The sequence below is a fragment of the Girardinichthys multiradiatus genome, chromosome 7 (genome assembly GCF_021462225.1).
Source record: "Girardinichthys multiradiatus isolate DD_20200921_A chromosome 7, DD_fGirMul_XY1, whole genome shotgun sequence".
In the NCBI taxonomy this organism is placed as follows: domain Eukaryota; kingdom Metazoa; phylum Chordata; class Actinopteri; order Cyprinodontiformes; family Goodeidae; genus Girardinichthys; species Girardinichthys multiradiatus.
Genome location: NC_061800.1, coordinates 11,641,943 through 11,663,746, shown reverse-complemented (window position 1 = coordinate 11,663,746; position 21,804 = coordinate 11,641,943). Strand labels below are relative to the sequence as shown.

General features: G+C 40.6%; 1 protein-coding gene across 1 annotated transcript; it reads left to right on the top strand.

Annotated features, from left to right (window-relative positions):
- The first annotated feature begins 652 nt into the window (after nucleotides 1-652).
- Nucleotides 653-21,361, top strand: wdr3 (WD repeat domain 3). Its single transcript, XM_047371054.1, has 28 exons — nucleotides 653-836; nucleotides 1,020-1,085; nucleotides 2,967-3,168; nucleotides 3,283-3,492; nucleotides 4,707-4,825; nucleotides 5,821-5,899; nucleotides 6,573-6,668; nucleotides 6,999-7,100; nucleotides 7,419-7,520; nucleotides 8,511-8,611; nucleotides 10,435-10,539; nucleotides 10,673-10,903; nucleotides 11,015-11,108; nucleotides 11,203-11,304; nucleotides 11,521-11,603; nucleotides 11,848-11,986; nucleotides 12,082-12,138; nucleotides 13,105-13,205; nucleotides 13,508-13,619; nucleotides 13,713-13,847; nucleotides 13,927-13,977; nucleotides 15,894-15,959; nucleotides 17,317-17,409; nucleotides 17,557-17,607; nucleotides 17,731-17,774; nucleotides 17,886-18,014; nucleotides 20,320-20,413; nucleotides 21,012-21,361. The coding sequence occupies exons 3-28, from the start codon at nucleotides 2,995-2,997 to the stop codon at nucleotides 21,165-21,167; spliced, it is 2,826 nt and encodes a 941-aa protein (XP_047227010.1). The 5' UTR covers nucleotides 653-836; nucleotides 1,020-1,085; nucleotides 2,967-2,994; the 3' UTR covers nucleotides 21,168-21,361.
- Nucleotides 21,362-21,804: the final 443 nt, after the last annotated feature.

The following is a 21,804-nucleotide window of genomic DNA, read 5'->3' as shown; positions in this document are numbered from 1 at the left end:
TATAAAAGACTTGTTTCTGCCAGCTGACAAGAAGTGCACAACCAAAGGTAGAGAAGAGGCAGCAAAGCATTATGTTCTTTTTTTCCTAGCTTCTCATTTAAAGGACGTTAAACCAAAGAAATTGCATGAAGGAGACTTTTAGTGGTTTTGAGACTGTAATCTTTTAAAACCTTCAGGATACTGGTCATGGCTAGTATAGAAAGGGCAATGAATGTCTGTAGACAATGTCTGTAGTGTGGGGGCTATGTTTAGGACAGAAGAGAAATAAAAGCCGGTTTAAGCAAGAATGAAAAAATGTGCGTAAAAGATTGAGAGCCATGTGGGAAAGAGACGCTGCTACAGACGTAGAGGTACGTAAGGTGCATGAGTTCAAGTACTTGGAGTCACCCAACCCAAATAAAGGGCGAGCCCACAGCAGAGATGAAGAAGAGAGGGCAGATGCAGAGTAGATTGACATGGGTTTCGGGGGTAATTTGTGACAGATAGATAGCTGCAATCTCCAAATCTGCCTTTTCTCTGTCGCTTTTATTGTGTCCAGTTTATAAACACACTTCCGGTACTGTTCATGTTATTTGTCGCTTACTCGACTCATCTGTTGGTCAGTTGTTAATCAGCTGACTGGTGGACACAAGCACTTCCGCTGTGGTTGTTCAGGGACCTGCGGGAGTGCAACGTACTTCTTCGAGCAGCATAACTTCGACTTTAAGCCTGATACTACGCACGAATCGAAAGTGTTCACAAAAACTGCCACGGGATAAATATTTCCATTTATTTTCTCACAACATCAACGTCATAAAGTTTGTTCTGGGTGTCGCAGGCAAAAGCAAAAGATCGAGGTTAATAAGAACACACAAACACGATAACTTATGCCTAATAGCTGCTTTAAAATATGACTAGAATAATTATTCCACGTGTTCTGTCATATTTATTCATTTATATTTTACCAGATAAGTGAAAGAGAGATGACTAAAAATGAGCATTTAGAGTGTTTGTAAATCGATGTGGGATCGATCTGTTAGGTCTGATTCAAAAAACAGCAGCTCCAGGAAGAAAACAGCTTAGCAGCTCTGCGCCGCATTTCAGAGGTAAGAACACACACTGACTCCACGCAAACACGTTATAATTATAACCGATGTCAGCGTTGTCTGCAGCACTGATTTACATAATTATAAGTTTCAGTTGTTTCCTATAAGCCCGTTTAAACGAGAGCACCGCCACGTGGTTACAGGAGCACAGACTGCTCCGTAAAGGTGCATTCGATTTGTTGTACTCTGGGCATCTGCGCGGGCGGAGTTTAAGGGGCCTGGGGGTTGTTTTAAGCCAAATTCCACACATAGGGCTTGTCCTATGCAGCAAAACAAACCACCCATACCATGATGATTTAAATCAACTACAGGGACGTAATAGAACATGAAATATATTATAGTAGGAATAGCCTGAACTGTGCAACATTGAAACTAACGCTCAGGAAGCTCAGTGGTAGAAAACTTTCCGTAGGTAGGTCAACATGGAAACCAAACGTGGGATTCACGTTTTGCCTGTTTTGAATGTTTTTGACCATGTGTTGCTGTATGTTTATTTTATTAAAAGCCATACTAAGGTTTATTTTTTATATAATACTGTCTAAACTGTATAAGGAAAAAAAAAACCTTTTAAATCACTTTATTCTAATGAGAAAATTGCTCACCAGTGCTTCACTACCAGTGCCTAAAACACACATTCACACCCCTTGAAGTTTTTTTTAAGTTGCCCACAGCATAATGCTGCAACTAACATGTTTTGCAGTACAAGTTCTATATGAAAGACCAACACAGAGTATTAAATAATTGTAAAATGATACTTTGTAGAACCGCCTACTGCCCAGTTACCTATCTAGAGACTAAAATTTCTGCTATTCCTCTTTGCAATATCGGTCAAGCTTAGATTGGATGGACATTTTCCTGGAACAGCAATCTTTAACTCTTTTTTTTTTTTGCAGATTCTTATTTGGGTTTAGGTCTGATCTAAACCGTTCCATTGTAGCTCTGGTTTTATGTTTAGTGTCGTCGTGCTGGAACATGAGCTTTTGTCACAACCTTAAGTGTTCCAGCCTTTAATAGTTCAGGATGAAGTTCAGTGGTAGTTTTCCACCCACATATAGCCATTCGCATGTAGGCAAAGACAGATTTTGGTCTGATCAGACCATAACACCTTCTTCCACTGGTTTTCTACGTCCCCAGGCTATCTAGTTGCCTTTCTTCCTTAAAGATCTGGGCCCCTATTCACATAGAATCCTAAGACTAAAAGTAGCTCCTAGTGACGTCGTTCTAAGAAAAAATCTTTGAATTTCTCAAATTCTCCCTCGGTAAGATAAAAGTTATTCACAAAGCACCATAGGCATTAAGAGAGCTCCTAAGGTGAGGAGATGTTAAGAATAGTGAGGAGGACTTTTAGTGAGCCTAAGAGTGTCTTAAGCAGAGAAGATGTTGGAAAGACGGAGAGAAAGGAGATATTCCCCAAACAATGAACAACTGAATTACATAAACGCTACCGGCTCGACTGCGCAGGTAACCACCCCCTAAACAGTCGAATAAATGAGAACATAAACGTCTATAACAATCATACGATTATTAATACAGAGACTTGGATATTGATGTTTACAGATGCTCTCCTACTGAGCTGGAGCCAATTTGCAAAAAAGAATATGTAAAAAATTCTATTCTATTCCAGTTATTCATAACACTTAACTAGTGAAATGGATCTAATTCATATCCAGAGGTATATAATCAATACAATACAATACAGTCAAAGAAACAGATTCCAGTGTAATTACATACATTCAATTTCATCCTGGTTATAATACAATGTGATCAGATTTAGTTTATTATGCCAATTGCCTAAAGGTTATCCATATATGAAAGCCCAGCTGATTGCGGCGAGTCATTTGGCTTTGGACCGTGAGTGAGACAAACCTTCTTGTGCTGCAGGATCCAGCTCCACCTCAGGTCGCTGTTCATGGGTTTGACCAAACAGTACCTGCGCTACGCTGCCAGCGCAGTTTTCGGCGTCATCGGCAGCCAGCGGGCCAACATCACGTATGTCACACGTCGCGGAGGGGAAAAGGGCCGCTACGTTGCTGTGGCTGCCTGCGAGCATGTCTTCATCTGGGATGTCCGAAAAGGAGAGAAGGTGAGGCTTTAGAGTGGAGGTTTGGGCAGATTTTGATGAGTTGTCTAGTAAAATGTTATAACAGCAGCTTAATGACCACTGGCTGCCTCAAATAGCTGCTATCTTTCTGCCCAGGTCCTGATCCTGCAGGGCCAGAAGCACGAGGTGAGCTTCCTCTGTCCTTCTCCTGATGGAGTTCACATCGCTGTGGGTTATGAGGATGGTGTGGTGCGGATCTTCAACCTGCTGAACGGGGAGAGCAACGTCTCCTTCAACGGACACAAGTCTGGTGTCACAGTTATGAGCTACGATGCCCTTGGAGCGCGGCTCGTCACTGGCTCCAAGGTAACGTCGACAGCCTCTGAGATCATTTGAACCAGTGGTTGATTAAATGTGATTATCACAAAGTCATGCTCAATTGTGCAGTGGAAGAGAAGTGGTGTGTATTTGTATTCACCCACCTTACTTGGATAAAAACAGCTTTTCAGTAACACTGCACATCACCAAGAAAACACTATCCCCACACTGAAACACGGTGGCGGCAGTATCATTCTTTGGGGTGGCTTTTCTTCAGCAGAGGCAGGGATACCAGGGGGTTGATTGAGATGTGGATCGGGTCAAATACACAGCAATCCTGGAAGAAAACCTGTCAGAGGCTGTGAAAGACTTGAGGCTGGAGCAGAGGTCACCTTCCTGTAGGACAACAACCATAAAAACACAGCCGGAGCTACAATGAGTTGTTCTTATTTGATCTAGTGATATTTGCCTGTTAGAATGGTCCAACTCATGGGCCAAAAAAAGTAATAATCTTAAAAACTAAAATCACTGAAGATTATATTGTTGTTGTTTTTTTTTTTTTGCTAGCTCAACAATAAACTAAGGCTGGAATATTTTTATAAAACAAATAAAGTAGTCAGAATTTGTGTAGTAAAGAGATATGTAAATTATTGTTGATCTTATTAAAATAAAAGTGCCCAGTTTGCTAATTCCTTTTAGCATAATTGTTAAAAAACACCCAAATCATTTATTATCAGCAGTAAGAGCCGGATTTGTGTCACTTTGTTTGAAAAAAGCTTCCTGTATTAATTCCTTGTTTCTTAGTAAAAGTCACTGCATAGATGGGGTCCTAGTTACTTTGCTTGTGGTGATTATTAAAGGACGAATACTTTGTGTTGTCCTAACATTTAATTTCATCAGTAGTAATTTTGCCCTCAATAAAAATAAGAAATTCTTCATCTGGATCAACCACCTTTGCTGCCGAACCAAACGAGTGTCATTCTTGACTTTCAGTCGGGGGGCGCGCAAAAAATCAGTCCAGGGGCTGCAAATGGCTTCCGTGCCACACTTTGGACACCCCTGCTCTAGATGTTCGAAGCTGTCTCGTTATACCTCCACTTCACAGTCATACCATACATTGTGTTGGTTTATCCCATCAAATCCCAGTAACACACATTAAGATTTGTGGTTGTAACATGGCAACATGTAACTCTTACAACTTCCCTTTTCTCAGCAACAAATCCGGAGTCTTGTTTAGTTGCAGCTTGTCTCTCTCTCTTCAGGACACCGATGTGATCGTGTGGGACATCATCAATGAGTGTGGACTGTACAGACTGAGGGGACATAAGGACCTCATCACACAGGCCTTGTTCCTTAAAGACAAGAACCTCCTGGTCACAAGGTAACACGCCTTGAACCTGATACCCTCAAATGATCAATTGGGTCCTGATGCAGGTGGAACAAAATGTCTTCTGTGTGGCATCTAGTGGTTAAAAGGCTGTTGGCGTTTGCTCTATAAACGCTACTGAGCTCTGAGTCTTTTCTAGGCGTCATAAAAGTGTTATTTACTTTGTCCAGTGGGAAGTGGGGTTGTTAAAATAATCATTTTGGTTTCATTCATATTAAAAAAATTACTAATTTAAAGATACTCATTTACGTCAACGTTCATATAAACTGAGGCGTTTTCATCTCCCGAAGTGGGAAGACAACTTCACTAAGCAGAGCTGTGGAAAGGCGGACCCTCAGCCCCTCCCGTCCCTCGCTGAGGCTCACCTGAATGATCGTGGCGCAGATCTGCCGCTGGAAGTTTAATGTTCTAGTAACAGTAAAAGAGAACTGCTGGCTTGAGTTCCATGTTGTGTTCACCAAGATGCTACAACAGCCATCAGGAAATACCTACATGATTGTTTAAGGAATGCCAGGAAGAAAGCTTGTGGTGTTCTGCCATCACAAAAAAAGACACTTTGGTCAACTGTACTGGGGGCTGCGTTCTTTGATCAGATGGGGGTAAGATTGAGCGAACGATCCAGGACGGTGTGGCATAAATCGCATAAAGAGTAAGCATGTGGAAAAGCACCTCTTGCCCACTGTTAAGTACGGTGGAGTATCTGTGATGCTGTGGGCCTGTTTCTCTTCTAAAGGCCCTGGAAACATTGTTATAATCCATGCTGATTAAAACCAGAAAGTCTGGCTGCTCGACCGAGAGAACACAAAGAAATTAGAGTCTATTTAAAAATGTGGCTCAGCACTGTGTACATGCACGTGGAACAGTGGTGTGGTTTTTACTTCTGTTTGGGTTTTACCTTCTAGTTGTGCACGTTCTAATAATGTGAATAGAGACTGTCTCACAGCCTTTGTAATACTGTGTGTTTATGTGTGACCTCTGCTGCTCTACAGCTCCAAGGACAGTTTTGTGAAGTGGTGGGATCTGGACACACAGCACTGCTTTAAGACTATGGTTGGCCATCGCAGTGAGGTGAGAGCTTCTTACGCTACATACAGTATTTCAGTTAACTCACATGTATAGAGGAGGCCTTTCCGTCTAAGCATTTCACATTATAATGATATTAAAGTGACTTAAATTCTAAAAGAAAGAAGATATTGTGTTTATAAAAAGCAGTAGACAGTGCTGTGGCTAAAACCAGAAATTCAAACGATTTTTAATGAGATGTTTTTATTGCTTTCTTCAAAGTCAGAAGTTTACATGCAGGAACATTATTATGTTCGTTCGTTCGTCGTCTTCCGCTTATCCAGGACCGGGTCGCGGTATTATGTCTTTAAACAAATTTGGTCAAAGCCTGGATGATGATGTCACGGCTTTGTAAGCTTCTGATAGGTTAATTTGCCACATCTGAGTTGAATGGAGTCACATTTTAGTGGATTAATTTTAAGGCAACACCTCAAACAATCTGATTCCTTGTGTGACAAAAAAATCAAAGAACACATCCAGGAAGAGAATCTCTGTTTTAGTACAGCACACACAGCAAACCGGGCTCGGACCAGCACTTGGGAAACACGTTTTAATTCTCGGCGCTGATCCAAATAAAGACTATTCAAGCCGCTGGAGCTAACTCACCAGTAGACAGGTTAAGCTCTGCTGTGTCTTTCCTGTACAAGGATTAAGTGTAACGCTGTGGACTTTCCCTCAGGTGTGGGGAATGGTTCTGTTGAACAAGGAGAAGAAGCTGCTGACGGGATCAGCCGACAGCGAGCTCCGGGCCTGGGACATCAGCTACCTGGAGGAGGTGAGGAAGAGCGCAGCGGATCCCTAATATAATATTCTGGTGTCCAAACGATGCAGAGAGAAACGAGTAAACACAACTTTCCATCTGCTGAATGTTTAAGAAAAAACAGGAGTCTGGATATTTTCTCAGAACCCTGAAACTGTGACAGGGTTTTGGGCCGTTCTTCTCTTTGAAGATGCCACGTTTTAGGTCATATTTGCTTTCGCTTGGTAGTGGTCTGCATCAGCTCATAAATGAAGCAGAACCCGTCAGTGCTGAGTGCCATTTTCCAGCTCATTAGCCACGTATTCTCCCCGACTCATTCTGTCTGTCTTCTTGCATCCTGCTCAGGAAAAAGCTGAGGGTGAGCCCAGAGTAAAGAAGGGGAAAACTCTGTTGGATGAAAATGATGATGATGAAAGCGGTGACAAAGAAGAGGAGACCTTGGAAGAGGTACAGAGGTTCTTAATGGAGTGTCCTGCAAACGGTGAACTAATTTGAGACGGTCAGTCACACAGAAGTCCGATAAAAAGCTCCTAGGTTTGTGGTTGTAACGTCACAAAAGGGGAAAAGATTTCCAGGATATGCACTGTAGCGTGTTCTTAATGTGAAAAACACTGGTTAAATATTTAAAAGATAGGTCCATCTTTTCACCAGAACATGTGATTCTAAGAAAGAATGTCTGGTACCTAAATGTCGTCACATTTATACGCAGGAAGTTCTTCTGCATGGCTGTAACTGAGGTTTTGTCTGCTTTTCGTTCCTCGTCAGCGCATCCTGAGTTGTAAGAAGGCCGGCTCCATCCTGAGAGAAGCCAGAGATCGAGTCGTCTCAGTGACAGCAGACACCAGGGCCAGAATAATCGCCTGCCATGTGAGTGAAGCGCTCTTCAGTTCCCTCTAAATGGTCCTTTGGTCTCTGAAATGTCCGTAAGCTATTTATTTTTCACTTACCAAAGACATCTTGTTCTTTCTTTCACAATTTGACATTCTGTTGTGTGGTTTTAATAAAATGTCATTGGCTCTGGGGAGAAGTCTTTAACATTACCAGTCTGGAAAAGTATGGAAAACAAGGACATGGAAAAATCTTTATATTTCCAGACTTGTGCATTATCTCCATTCTTTTTGTTCTTCCTCGTGTCTTTTATCCCTTCATACCCTTGTGTCCTTTGTTCCTTTCTTCCCTCCTTCATTGAGCCCAGCCTTCTTTCCTTACCTCTGCTCTGTCCTTCCTTTCTTTTGCCCTACATTTGTCCCTTCCTTGTGTGTTTTCTTCCATTGTGTCCTTCATTCTTCCCTTCCTTCCATCCCTGCTTGACTCCTTCCTTTCTTACTTTCTCCCCTGTGTCCTTTCTACCTTGACCTCCACATGACCTCCTTTCTTTGGAAAGGAAGAGGACCTTTCCTTTGATAGAACACAGTCCTTCTTTCACTGTGTTCTTCCTTGCCTTCCATCCCTTGCATCTTGTCTCTCTTTCCTTTTGTACTTCGTTCCTTGTGTCCTACACTCAATTGTTCTTTCGTTCTTTCTTTCTTTCTTTGTTTCTGTCTGTCTGTCTTTCTTTCTTTCTTTCTTTCTTTCTGTTACATATTTAAAACCTGCCTGATGTAGAAATATTTGCCATAAATCTGTAATGAATCAGAATCAGCTTTAATGGCCAGGTTTGTGAGTACAAACCAGGAATTGGACTTCAGTTTCCATCCCTTTCCAACGTATTTCAAACAACTTTAGCATTTTATATACTAAGGTGCTAAGTCTGGAATTTGTACCTGTAAAATGTGGGAGAAACCTGCCCTTTAGTGCATTTATGGTTTATATTTTCTGTATTGAAAATAAATAACTTATCTCTCCCATCTGGATCAGGGGAATGATGCAGTTCTGGAAGTCTTCACGGTGCTATCAGAGGAGGAAGTACAGAGAAAAATGATTAAGAAGCTGAAGAAAGCCAAGAAGAAGGCAACCAAGTAAGCTCAGATGAGACATGTTGCTGTGATTAGTTTCTTTGAAAGGTTGACATGTTTTCTGTTTCCAGTGTCAGTTTATTTGCAAGTATTATCCTGTTTGTATTGGGGATAAAAATAAATACTCTTGATGAGTTTTATCTCAGGATAAACTAGAGGACTGGAACTCAGGTGATACTCATGCGTTCATTTTAGTCTTTAAAATGGCACCTAAGGTATTGTTTAGGAGTCCGCACCACAGGCCGGTGCTGCCGGGGACAGGTGATGTTCACTCCTCTGCATACAGAAATGAATCCAACATGCTGGCTAATCACTTCAAAGCTGTTGAGCCCTTTTCTCACATCGCTATTGGACATGTTTTCCTGTTAATACAGATTAATAATGCACAGTTTATACATAACGTTAAAGTTTCCCATTTTAGTGTGACATGTTTGCTCCGAAGTGTAGAAGTTAGAACTAAAACTACTAAAAAGGAAAATAAACCAAAAAAAACCTAAAAATAAATCAAGTTTAAAATATTATTTGCCCTCCTGTACAGCATCCAGCACAATTAAATGCAAATTATACAAATAAGATGATGATGTCATAACTTCTAGCAGTGCTTTGGGCAGCCAATAGCTTTTGGTACTGAGCAGGTAGAAACAGTTTTTGCTGGATTTGTAGGGGGCCTTGTTCCTTGTTTCTGAACCATCACTCAAGGCATTCTGGTAGTTTTTTCTAAATAGCTGTATTTGTTTTTCATGTAAGTGAGGGGAAAGGAACTAATTAAACTATTCTTTCTGACTTTTGTCATTAGTTAAATGTGTTTCGTTTAACAGGGACAGCACTTCAATAAGCAGTTAGAATAAATATGCCTGAAAAATGAACAAAATGATAACATAATATGTCCCAAATATAATATTTAAACCCCCTTCTTAAAATACACATTTTTAAATGTAATATCGATTACTACTGTTGGTTATAATCATTTGCAACATATAGCACTATAACTTATGTAAGCTATATTCTACTACGTTAATAAAACTGAAAAAATTTGCTATGATATCAAATTTGATGTTGGCGTTGACAAAGCTAGGTAGAGGATAATTACTTGAAATTAGTTTTAAATAAACTATAAGTGTCCAGCTCTGTAATAATCACCAAAATAAAGTTCCAGACCAGTGCAGCCCTTACAACAAACACAGACTAACCCAAAGAACCTTTCAGTCACCAATGACAATGTGTATAAATAACAGTATCATGGTACACATTTAAATGCTACCGTTAAAACATTCAGATGGAAGATCATTATTAGAAAGGGTAAACAACAGTGGTGCAAAGATGGATCCATGTGGAACACCTCTAGACAGCTTCATAGCAGATAATTCAGTTTTCTATATTGACCAAGTGTCAGTCATGGGCTGACTTTTCTAAAAGATGAAAGGGAGTGGGATACAATTAAATAAAGATCTTAGTGTTTTCTGGTGGGAAAACTAGATATGTATCTTGGGGCTTCGTTGCTGCATTTTCTAGGCATTTAATCTAATTTCACCACTGAATAAAGTTTTTGATGACTTTTAGGGAAAATGTTGTTTAGCAGCAATATATTACATTGTAACAAAAATAATACTGATGCGTATGTAGTTAAACGGCGTTATGAGATGATAAATAATTTATATTGTGTATTCCAGAAACCATATCCATAACATATGTTATTCAACTCACGGCTGCATCCTGGCTTTTTACTTAAAGCTGCTAACCCTGTTTCTGTGAGTGCAATGGTTGTTCAGATACAGTATCTGAGATCAGATCGCTGAAACCTGCTGTGTTGCCGCCCTCTGCTGCAGAGCTCAGGAAGATTCAGGCGATCAGACAGCGGAGCCAGTGGTGGAGAGGACACTGAAGGACGAGATCATCAGACTAACAAACATCAAGGCTTCTGCAAAGATCAGGTTAGTGTGGAGCAAACAGGATCCTAAGGCAAAGGGAAGAGGTGATGATTTTCAAAACATTTAGACTCCACTAAGCTGAGCTCAAAAAGCAGCTATCCAACACATCACAGTATGTTTCTCTGTCCTCTCTCAGGTGGGTGGATGTCCAGTCTTGTGCAGGGGGTGAGCTGAAGGTAGCGCTGCTGCTTCAAAACAACACTGTTGAGACCTACAGCCTGAAGACCTCCGACAGAAACCCGACGGCCAATAAAACGGCTCGCCTCACGCTGGGCGGTCACCGCACAGACGTCCGCACGCTGGCCTTCAGCTCCGACAGCCTGGCTGTCCTCTCGGCCTCTGGAGACACAGTTAAAGTCTGGAACAGGTGACGGTGCAGCTCAGACAGCAAAACCTGGAAATAAGTTCTTATCTCTGATCTCATTCGTCGGATGTTATGGATTTATCTTCTAACTGGAGGTTCGTGTGCCTGTCACAGGTCAACTCTGCAGGTGATTCGCACCATGGCGTGTGAATATGCCCTCTGCTCCCTCTTTGTGCCCGGAGACAGGCAGATAATCCTAGGAACAAAGGTATTTGAACTCTCAGGCAAGGTTAGATTATGGTCAGCTTCAACGTGTCAAAAAGTTTCCCCGATTTCTTGAAAACTCTGATTCTGTTTTTCAGAGTGGAAAGCTACAGATCTTTGAGCTGGCCTCAGGAAGCCTTCTAGAAACTGTAGATGCCCACAGTGGAGCTGTGTGGTCCCTGTGCCTAGCCCCAGATCAGGTACAACAGACACCCAGGAGAACTCCAGCCTGATCTGTAGTCTTTCCAGACCTTTATTTATACAGGATAAATCTCACTGAGACATAAATTCTCATTTTCAAGAGAGACCTGTTCCTATCTATCAGTTTAGCTCCTCTGTCTAAATTTGCCCTATTATTTGATAGTAAATCACTATAATTTGCAGGCTTTTCTAAAGGTTTTCTGTGTGTCCTGCAGAGGGGAATTGTCTCTGGAAGTGCTGATAAGACAGTAAAGTTCTGGGAGTTTGAGCTCATCAAGGACCAAGGGACGGGCCAGAAGTAAGTGATCCCCTAGTTCCATGTTGAATGATAATATATTACCCCTACACTTAGAATACAGGTTTCCTCTCAAGCCATTTTAAGGGACCTGAGTCGTATTCATTTAAAATATGTTTTATTTGTTTCTCCATAATAACTCTTTCAGGTGATGGAAATTCATAGGCACTCCTCATTCTGCATCATTGAATCTCTGTAATTTTGAATGATGTTTGTAAGGAGAGACATTTATGTGTTTGTGATCCAGGCGGCTGACGGTGAAACACACTCGAACTCTGCAGCTGGAGGAAGATGTTCTGTGTGTGAAGTTTTCTCCTGATCACAGACTGCTGGCTGTCTCTTTATTAGACTGCACCGTCAAGATCTTCTACACAGACACCCTAAAGGTACGTTTCACATATACATGAGACATCACAGCCAATCATCAGTGAGGAAATGAATTTTGCTTTCTAATTAAACTCCACCTTTGTTTCTGTTTCAGTTCTTCTTGTCTCTCTATGGACACAAGCTGCCTGTACTTTGTCTGGACATCACACATGTGAGTTAAACAATCTATGTTGGTTTTTAATATTGGTTTTTAAGAATGATTGGGTGATTGCATCCGACCTACAAGAGAGATGGTAAAGTGCTAGCTTGATGGTTGATCAGGTGCTCTTCTTCCACCTCCTTTAGTGCCGAAGGTACTGGCTGTATCCATGTGACTCTTCTATGTCTTTACCATAAACTGTTCAGGGCCACGCTTACACACTTTGGACTTCTGCCTTTTGTTCTCCTCAACATGAGTTTTAGTCCATTGATTGAGAAATCAATGGACTTTCTTCAGATAGTTCTAGCCTGATGGTTTGCAGTTTTTTCCCTTGGATTTTGTTCCGGGTGGGGGGGGTACATCTACATTTATTTAATGGCCAGACCTATAGTTTCCTCTGACTGTAGCCTGTTTAAGTTCTTTACATATTTGACAGAACATTCCTAAGGAAAAAGAAAACTGTAAAATGTTCACCTAACTCAGCGTGTCAGCGTCGATGACACAGAGTATGAGGAATGTGTTTTCGTCCAGCTGTTAGAAAGTAGAGTAGCGGCGATGCAGGGACTAGAATCGCCCATGACGTGATAAAATAATATGAGTGACATTAACAGTGAAGATGTACTATTACTACATGCTGTGATCCTGTTGGAGGGGCGGGGTGCCCCCCTTGGATAATGGTAGAGGAAACGCTGGGTTTGGGATTCCATGAATGTTTACCCTACAAGATCCTTTTTGTTTTAAATCAAAGATCTGACAAAAATAATAAAAAACAGAGGGAAAAATTAGGATTGATCTGTAAATAAAGGAAATAAAACATCAAAACTTAAACACCAAAAAGTCTGATGTCAGTGTATATCTGGCAAACTCTTAGCCAATCATCTAATGGGGTTAAAGAGAAGAAGGTATACAACTAAGGTTAATTCCAGTAAGATATTTTCCTGCTTTGACTGTCAGACTCTGACTGCTTATTTTAAACAGGACAGCACAATCATCGCCACCGGCTCTGCTGACAGGAACGTGAAGATCTGGGGTTTGGATTTTGGCGACTGCCACAGATCTTTGTTCGCTCATGATGACAGGTAGCCACCAACATACACACAATATAACCAGTCATTCGTTCACTGGAACAGCAACGTTTTTTTCCTCTGGCCTGGGATTTCACACCAGCTGCCCCTTCTTCTCACCTCGCAGCTTGTTTCTTCCTAATCATGATACCTTGTTTTTTCTGTATTTCATTTAATTTTCTTTTTTTTTTTTTTTTTACACAATTTACATCTCTGTTTATTTTGCTCACAGTGTACCTCATTGTGTCTTTGTCTTTATTAAAACTTTGCAGTTCTGAAAGTTTTGCTTGTCTTGACTTCGTGTTTGTTCTCCTCAGTGTCATGTTTCTTCAGTTTGTCCCCAAGACTCATTTGTTCTTCACCGCTGGGAAGGACAAGAAGATCAAACAGTGGGACGCTGACAAGTTTGAGCACATTCAAACTCTTGAGGTGCCGCTCTTCTCTGTTCCCCTTTTGAAGCAGTTACCTTGCTATGACTAACTCACTTAAGGCCTGATGATATCTGCTCTGTCTGCGTCCCAGGGTCATCATCGGGAGGTTTGGTGTCTGGCCATCAGCCCAAACGGAGACCACCTGGTGTCGTCGTCTCACGATAAGTCTCTGCGTCTGTGGGAGAGGACCAGGGAGCCCATCATCCTGGAGGAGGAGCGGGAGATGGTGAGCTGGGAGCCAGGATTACATTGGCCAAGCATTCAGTGTCTTTGTGTCTGTATTCACACTGAGTTTGCATTTAAAGGAGAGAGAAGCAGAATTTGAGGAGAGCATGGCAAAAGAAAATTTACCTGTGGTAAGTTCACCCTTTTTTCATTTCCAAACTTTACATGTTGAACTCATTTGAACTAAAACAACATTATGGCTGAGTTCAAGCAGCTCAATATGGTGAGTATGGTTGTTATGGTTGCATAAAATCAGATCTTAGTTAATTTATTATTAACCTCAGATAATAACCTTATTATTATCTCAACTCTTTAAAGTACACAACTATGCAGCGCTTTGAAATCAAATATCCTAAACTTATGTCAGGGTTCTCGCTAGTGCATTTGAGCGTGGCGGGCCGCCATGCTGAAAGTTGTCACCATTACCCTGAAATTAGCGTAATGGTGACTGACATCTGTTTGGTTTTTGTGTCGGCTATTGCGCCTGCGCTGAGTCTGTTCCCACGTCCTTTCACCCTATGACCCTCTGCGACCACTAACAGTAAAGCTTTCTAAAATCATGTCAGCTTCGAAGGGTGGGTATAAACGGCGTCATATCACGGCGCTCTTCCCGTTAGCTGCTAAGCACAAATCGGGTGACGTCATTCCACTAATGGTGAGGAGCAACATGACGGGCCTGCAGCCAATAGTAGCACTGCGTCAGTCATAGACAAGGAAGTCATTTCTGCTGTTGGAGGGCTTAACAAGCGGAAGAAACGGAGGTCTGACATCGATCCAGCATGGATTGAATGGCATGCAAAGACCCCATCCCAAATACAACTAATACCATTAGAAAAAAACAACCTTAATGTTAAATCCAGAAACATTCAGATAAATCAAATCTAAACCTACTAGCTGTTTATACTCAACTGTGATCTGTGTGCTAAGCTATGCCCGGTCCTTGGTCGTGGTCCATGGTGGGTCATCTTTGTGATCTTTGATGAAGAAATCTGGTCAGCTCCAACTTTTTATCTCCAATCCATTCATAGCTCCCACCAGGGGGAGGTGTTCCATGCTGGTGAAAAGAAAAGTGGTTCTTTTATTTCTTCTTCTACTGTTTCTTTCTGTTTCTGTTTCTGCTCCTTCCTTCCTTCCTTCTTTCTCTTCTCTTCTTCTGCAACCCATGCAGACAGATTTTGATCAGGGAATCTTTTTGAGGACTTCAGGCTTAAAAGCAGTTGTCCTCACCCATAGAGGCAGCTGAAGTAGGCTTTTGTCCCAAGTACATATGCAGGGTAAGGGGTCGTTGGTATGTCAGGTCAAGCCCTCAGTGGGGCAGATGTGGAAGAGAAGTGTGAAACAAAAGAGTCCTTTGCTTCCAGGAGATGGAGGTTTGACCACTTGAAAAGAAGCGTCTACAATAAATAAATCTTGACTCTGCATAATCCCTGTGGTTGTTCTTGAACACCCTAATCAATTTCCTTTCATCTGATGGTGACAGTTTGGCTCTTCTTTCAGACCTCAGCGTACTGCTGACAAATCCAAATGTGTGCTTGTGTACACCTGTTTCAAACTCTTGGCATCTTCACTTGTTTAGAAATGGCTTCAAACGTGTTTCCCAGCTTGTGTAAATCTATAGACTGCCTTCTCGGATTTTCAGAGATCCTTGGACCTTTCTTGTTCATTGTTCTGAGTATTGGCCAGTCCAATATATGTCGTTAAGCAATTTGTTTTTGCTGCTAAAGAGAAACTACCTGCTTCACACAATCATGATTGCCTTAATTAATACACTTTGACCCTGTGAAGTTAAAATATATTCTACAATTTATTTCTAACCTATACAACTAACCTTTTATTCTTACTGTAAATCATATATATAAAACACAAAGCATCAAATGAACCTACTGTAAACTAAGATGTAGGATCAAGGATGTAGTACTGATTATATATTAGTGTGATTTTAAGTGTTGTCAAGTCAGGCTTCATAAAGAAAGCCCAAGTTTGTAGCAAACCCCTCAGCTCAGCCTGTTTGTTGCTGTTTGATGCCACCGAGCTTCTCTGTCTGCAGGTACCAGGAGAGACGGAGGGAGAGGCAGCACCAGCCGTGAAGAAGAGCATCGAGACCGTAAAAGCTGTAAGTCTTCAGTTCAGTGTTGTTAGCATCGGGATCTCTAACTAAATAGTTACAAAACTCGCTTTATCTAATCTATTTGTTTTGTTTCAAATATAAGAAGAAAGACTTTTAAGGAAATATAAAGTGAAAGGAAGCAAAGGAAGTATAGGCAAAAAGAAACCCATTAATATCACTTGAAAATGTAGACTATGTAAAATATTCATTTACAATGATAAATAAAATTGTAATGGTTAAGAAGATGTAGATTTTCATTTTATTTCACCTCTATTTCTAAAGGTAAATCTCACTTAGACACAGGGTCTAATTTCTAAGAGTAACCTGTTTTAAATATATATAAGAGACAAAAAATGTTAGACAGATAAATTATACACAAATAGTCAGGATAATTCATGCAGCAAATTAACTGAACAATACAACAAAACAAAAAAGTAGCAATATAACAAAACAGGAACATCCATCTAGTGATGCTTTCTCCATTTTTCTTTTGAATATGTTTAAAACCCCTCAGTTCATCGAAGCTGCTCACATGCAGGTCCTGCTGTAGATAGTTCCAAGTAAAACGACCATTGTAGGGAAATACCTTTTTCCCCAAGTTATGTATGAACTGAAGGAAGACTGTGTATCTAACCTTCGAAGTCTACAGCCTCCGCTCACAGGCTTGTATTACACTCAGGTTGCCTGTAGACATTGAAGCCATTCAACCTGATAGTATAAAGTGCAGTGATAAACCTCGGTGCTCCATAATAAACCCAATGTAACATTTGAAAAGAGCCAACAGGAGAGTTCATATAAATAATCAAAGCTCCAACAAGTCATTTTATTCATGTTAAATAAAGAACATGAATTATTTTCTATAAAAGAACCCTAGTTGAGCTTTTTTAAAAAGATGTTTAATATGTGATGTTTTCATTTATAAAATTACCAAAAATATTGAAATACAAATAGAGTAATCAAATCATTTTTTTTGGAAATGGATTTCCCAAAAAAATGGTTTAAAATATAAAACTTAACACGTGATTTAAAAAAATGACTTAAATATATTAAAATCAGCAATATGGGTTAAATAAATTATTAAAGTGGACTTTTAGCATTTAACTAATGCTCAATATTTTTTTTCTGTTTGATTTTGTCTGATTTTTGTTTTTGTTCTATTTTCTTATTCTTCTGGAAAATGTTGATTTTTTTATTTTTGTTTAATGCTAAAATTCTCACTGAGGTACTCAAATGTGATTGGCTGAATTATTTGGGTCACAAATGGAATCCGTCTGATCAGTCACCCATGGATAAATATGGCAAAACTAAGCAGGCTTTGTGCGCCCTGTAATTATGGACCACTGCCTCTGCGATTTGTTTGCAGGCCGAGCGAATCATGGAGGCTCTGGAGCTTTACAGAGAAGAAACCAGGAAGCTGGAGGACCACAGGTATCTCTGTGAGAAAGCTGGCAAAGAGGTATAAGCATGTTTCGGCTGTAGCTCTTCATCCTTTTTGAGATGTACCGTGTCACATCGTCACACATTCTGTTTCATTCAGCCCTAACCGGACTGTAAAAACATCTGAATATTTCGACACTTGACCTGAAATTGGCTTGTTTTTCAGTTGCCTCCTCCAAAACCCAATCCTATCCTGGTGGCTTCGGGAAATGTTACTGTAAGTGAAGCAACTCATAAAAGTGAACGTTTATCCCTTAAACATATCATTAATGCAGAAACAACTATTAATATGTTGTTAGTAACCTTTATCTCACTCTGTGTGTCACTGTCCCTCTTGCAGCCGTCCCGCTATATTTTAGATGTCATAAAGAAAGTCAGATCGAGGTAAGAACTGAACAGAAGAAGACAAAACAAACCTTCCTCTGCGTTTCGTCTGTGTATTTAAATATACTCAGTGTTTTTTTTGTTTTTTTTTTGTTCTGCTGCGATCATTAGTGAGCTGGAGGTTTCTCTGCTGGTGCTGCCGTTTCCTTACATCCCTGAGCTGCTGAAGCTGTTCAGCAGCTACGTCCAGCAGGGCCTGGAGGTGGAGCTCGTCTGCCGCTGCCTGTTTTTCCTGCTCAAGTAAGACTTTTAACTCTTTATGGCTGAGAAAACAAGAAAGCAAATGTATGAATTTATGCTTTTTATAATGCATTAGTTATTTTTGTAGACATTGACTTAGCTCACTGTTTTTACTTGTAACTTCATTTGTTTTCACAGCTATTCAAGTATTGTTTTTGTTGTATTTATTTATGCTGGAGATCTTATTACATGTAGATATATTTGCTTCCAAGCAGCCAAACGTTCTTATAATCCTTTAACGTGTTCTTCATTAATAACTCAGCAACTTTCTGTTGGTCTTTCAGTTTTTCATGAATAATTATATATATAATAAATGTTATTATATATTGTAATTATTAACTATTATTATTTTTACAATATTCCACATTTTTACATGAATCTGTCTAGATCTTCTGCGGTGCGGACTTTAAAAAAGGCTTGTTATACAGGTCCTTCTCAAAATATTAGCATATTGTGATAAAGTTCATTATTTTCCATAATGTCATGATGAAAATTTAACATTCATATATTTTAGATTCATTGCACACTAACTGAAATATTTCAGGTCTTTTATTGTCTTAATACGGATGATTTTGGCATACAGCTCATGAAAACCCAAAATTCCTATCTCACAAAATTAGCATATCATTAAAAGGGTCTCTAAACGAGCTATGAACCTAATCATCTGAATCAACGAGTTAACTCTAAACACCTGCAAAAGATTCCTGAGGCCTTTAAAACTCCCAGCCTGGTTCATCACTCAAAACCCCAATCATGGGTAAGACTGCCGACCTGACTGCTGTCCAGAAGGCCACTATTGACACCCTCAAGCAAGAGGGTAAGACACAGAAAGACATTTCTGAAGGAATAGGCTGTTCCCAGAGTGCTGTATCAAGGCACCTCAGTGGGAAGTCTGTGGGAAGGAAAAAGTGTGGCAGAAAACGCTGCACAACGAGAAGAGGTGACCGGACCCTGAGGAAGATTGTGGAGAAGGGCCGATTCCAGACCTCGGGGGACCTGCGGAAGCAGTGGACTGAGTCTGGAGTAGAAACATCCAGAGCCACCGTGCACAGGCGTGTGCAGGAAATGGGCTACAGGTGCCGCATTCCCCAGGTCAAGCCACTTTTGAACCAGAAACAGCGGCAGAAGCGCCTGACCTGGGCTACAGAGAAGCAGCACTGGACTGTTGCTCAGTGGTCCAAAGTACTTTTTTCGGATGAAAGCAAATTCTGCATGTCATTCGGAAATCAAGGTGCCAGAGTCTGGAGGAAGACTGGGGAGAAGGAAATGCCAAAATGCCAGAAGTCCAGTGTCAAGTACCCACAGTCAGTGATGGTCTGGGGTGCCGTGTCAGCTGCTGGTGTTGGTCCACTGTGTTTTATCAAGGGCAGGGTCAATGCAGCTAGCTATCAGGAGATTTTGGAGCACTTCATGCTTCCATCTACTGAAAAGCTTTATGGAGATGAAGATTTCATTTTTCAGCACGACCTGGCACCTGCTCACAGTGCCAAAACCACTGGTAAATGGTTTACTGACCATGGTATCACTGTGCTCAATTGGCCTGCCAACTCTCCTGACCTGAACCCCATAGAGAATCTGTAGGATATTGTGAAGAGAACGTTGAGAGACTCAAGACCCAACACTCTGGATGAGCTAAAGGCCGCTATCGAAGCATCCTGGGCCTCCATAAGACCTCAGCAGTGCCACAGGCTGATTGCCTCCATGCCACGCCGCATTGAAGCAGTCATTTCTGCAAAAGGATTCCCGACCAAGTATTGAGTGCATAACTGTACATGATTATTTGAAGGTTGACGTTTTTTGTATTAAAAACACTTTTCTTTTATTGGTCGGATGAAATATGCTAATTTTGTGAGATAGGAATTTTGGGTTTTCATGAGCTGTATGCCACAATCATCCATATTAAGACAATAAAAGACCTGAAATATTTCAGTTAGTGTGCAATGAATCTAAAATATATGAATGTTAAATTTTCATCATGACATTATAGAAAATAATGAACTTTATCACAATATGCTAATATTTTGAGAAGGACCTGTATATAGCCAGCCAGTATGTGTGCTCATTCAGTGTGTCATTTTTCAATTGATGTAATTAATTTGGTAAAGTGATAAATCTGAATGATTATTATCAAATTTGATTCATAAATCTAATAGTGCAGACAGCATTACTTTTTCAAAGGAAATATAAATAGTGGGAATCTGAATGATGTTTTTCCACTGGATTTATGGAAGCATTAATTCAGATGTAGTTGTGATTGCAGCTGCTGTTGATTGTTTTGGTTTTGAACAGCATTGTCTCCTTTCAGGATCCATTTTGGTCAGATCACTAGTAACCAGATGTTGGTGTCCGTCATCGACGAGCTAAAGACCAGTACGTTCTCCAAAGTGTGCCAAATCAGAGTAAGTTATCATCTGCATAGAAAAGCAGCCTCTGGGTTTAGAGCAGCACACTTGATCTCAGTAACCTTGTTTTATTTCATCGGCTTCTCTTCTGTTTCAGGATTTGCGGGGCTGTTTTAAATTAAGATATTTTGTTAACATTTTGAAGACATAACACAAGGATAACAGTCCAATCTTTTGATATTTATATACCCTGCAGTCCATCAATCTTTTTGATCCACCATGTGCTCCAAGTCTAATTACAGAAATAACAATTTTATCAGCACTTAATTCAATAATTTAAATCTTCATAATGATAAAACTACAGTATGGAATTTCTTGGTAAAAAGTGACAAAAGAAATAGCAAATAATTGCCTTTAACGCCACAAAAAAGAAAACATTATGCTCACAATACAAATTAAAGGTAGAGCCTTTACAACCCTTCCAGAGTATTCCAGCTTTTTAAACCTTTCCATTTGAAAAAAGACCTCATGTCTCATTGCCATGGAGTTTAAAGCGGATCACCACTTAACTACTCGACATATTTATCAGTATTTACCATTTGCATAGAGTTGTTTCTCTGCAACATGTTTGATTTCCATCATTTATTTGCTTCAGGATGTGCTAGGCTTCAACAGCGCAGCCCTCCAGTTCCTCCAACGAGAGATCGAGAGCAAAGAGGATGTGATGTTCTTTGCTGATGCCACGGGCCAACTGGAGGAGAAGAAGAAGAGAAGGAGGAAAAGGGAGCGGGCCGTTCTGACCATCGCTTAAATCATAAAGAAGATTTTTGATGTTTTGTGTAAAAGCTTCCTCCTCCTTATTTCCTTCCAGCTTTACTCCAGACTGGACCGGATGGATTTCATTGCTGACTTTTATATGTTATGAGATCCTGACAGGATGTAACTTAGTGGTAACCAGTGACATGCTTTATTTCCCAAATAAACAGTGTCTGACGTTTTCACACAGCTTCATGTGTAACGAATAAATCCTCCGTGGCTGAGAGAGCCGTCTGTGTACACACTGCAGCCGATATAAAACGCAGTAAGGCGCGGTCAGGTTTTTAATAGAGTCATGTCATGTTTAAAGCCGTGTTGCATTCGTGATCACCTCACACAGAGGACATGTTTGATTTAGGCTGGTTTCTGTCTCAAGCCTAAAGGGAGCCGTTCAAGTCGAGCCAAATGCAGCCAGAGATGTTCTGGATGTGGCAGCAGAGGACTGGACCTGTGGAGAGAGATTCTGGATTTATTATCCTGAGGCCTGCTTGAGGTGATGAACGTGTAGCTGAGGAGAAAAATGTTCCAGCAAAGCTTTCAGCTCCTGGTTGACTACATTCTGAACGCCTGGCCTTCAAAAAGGTTTCAGGCCCACATCAGAAACGTCATTTTCCACTGTGTTTATTTCCTGA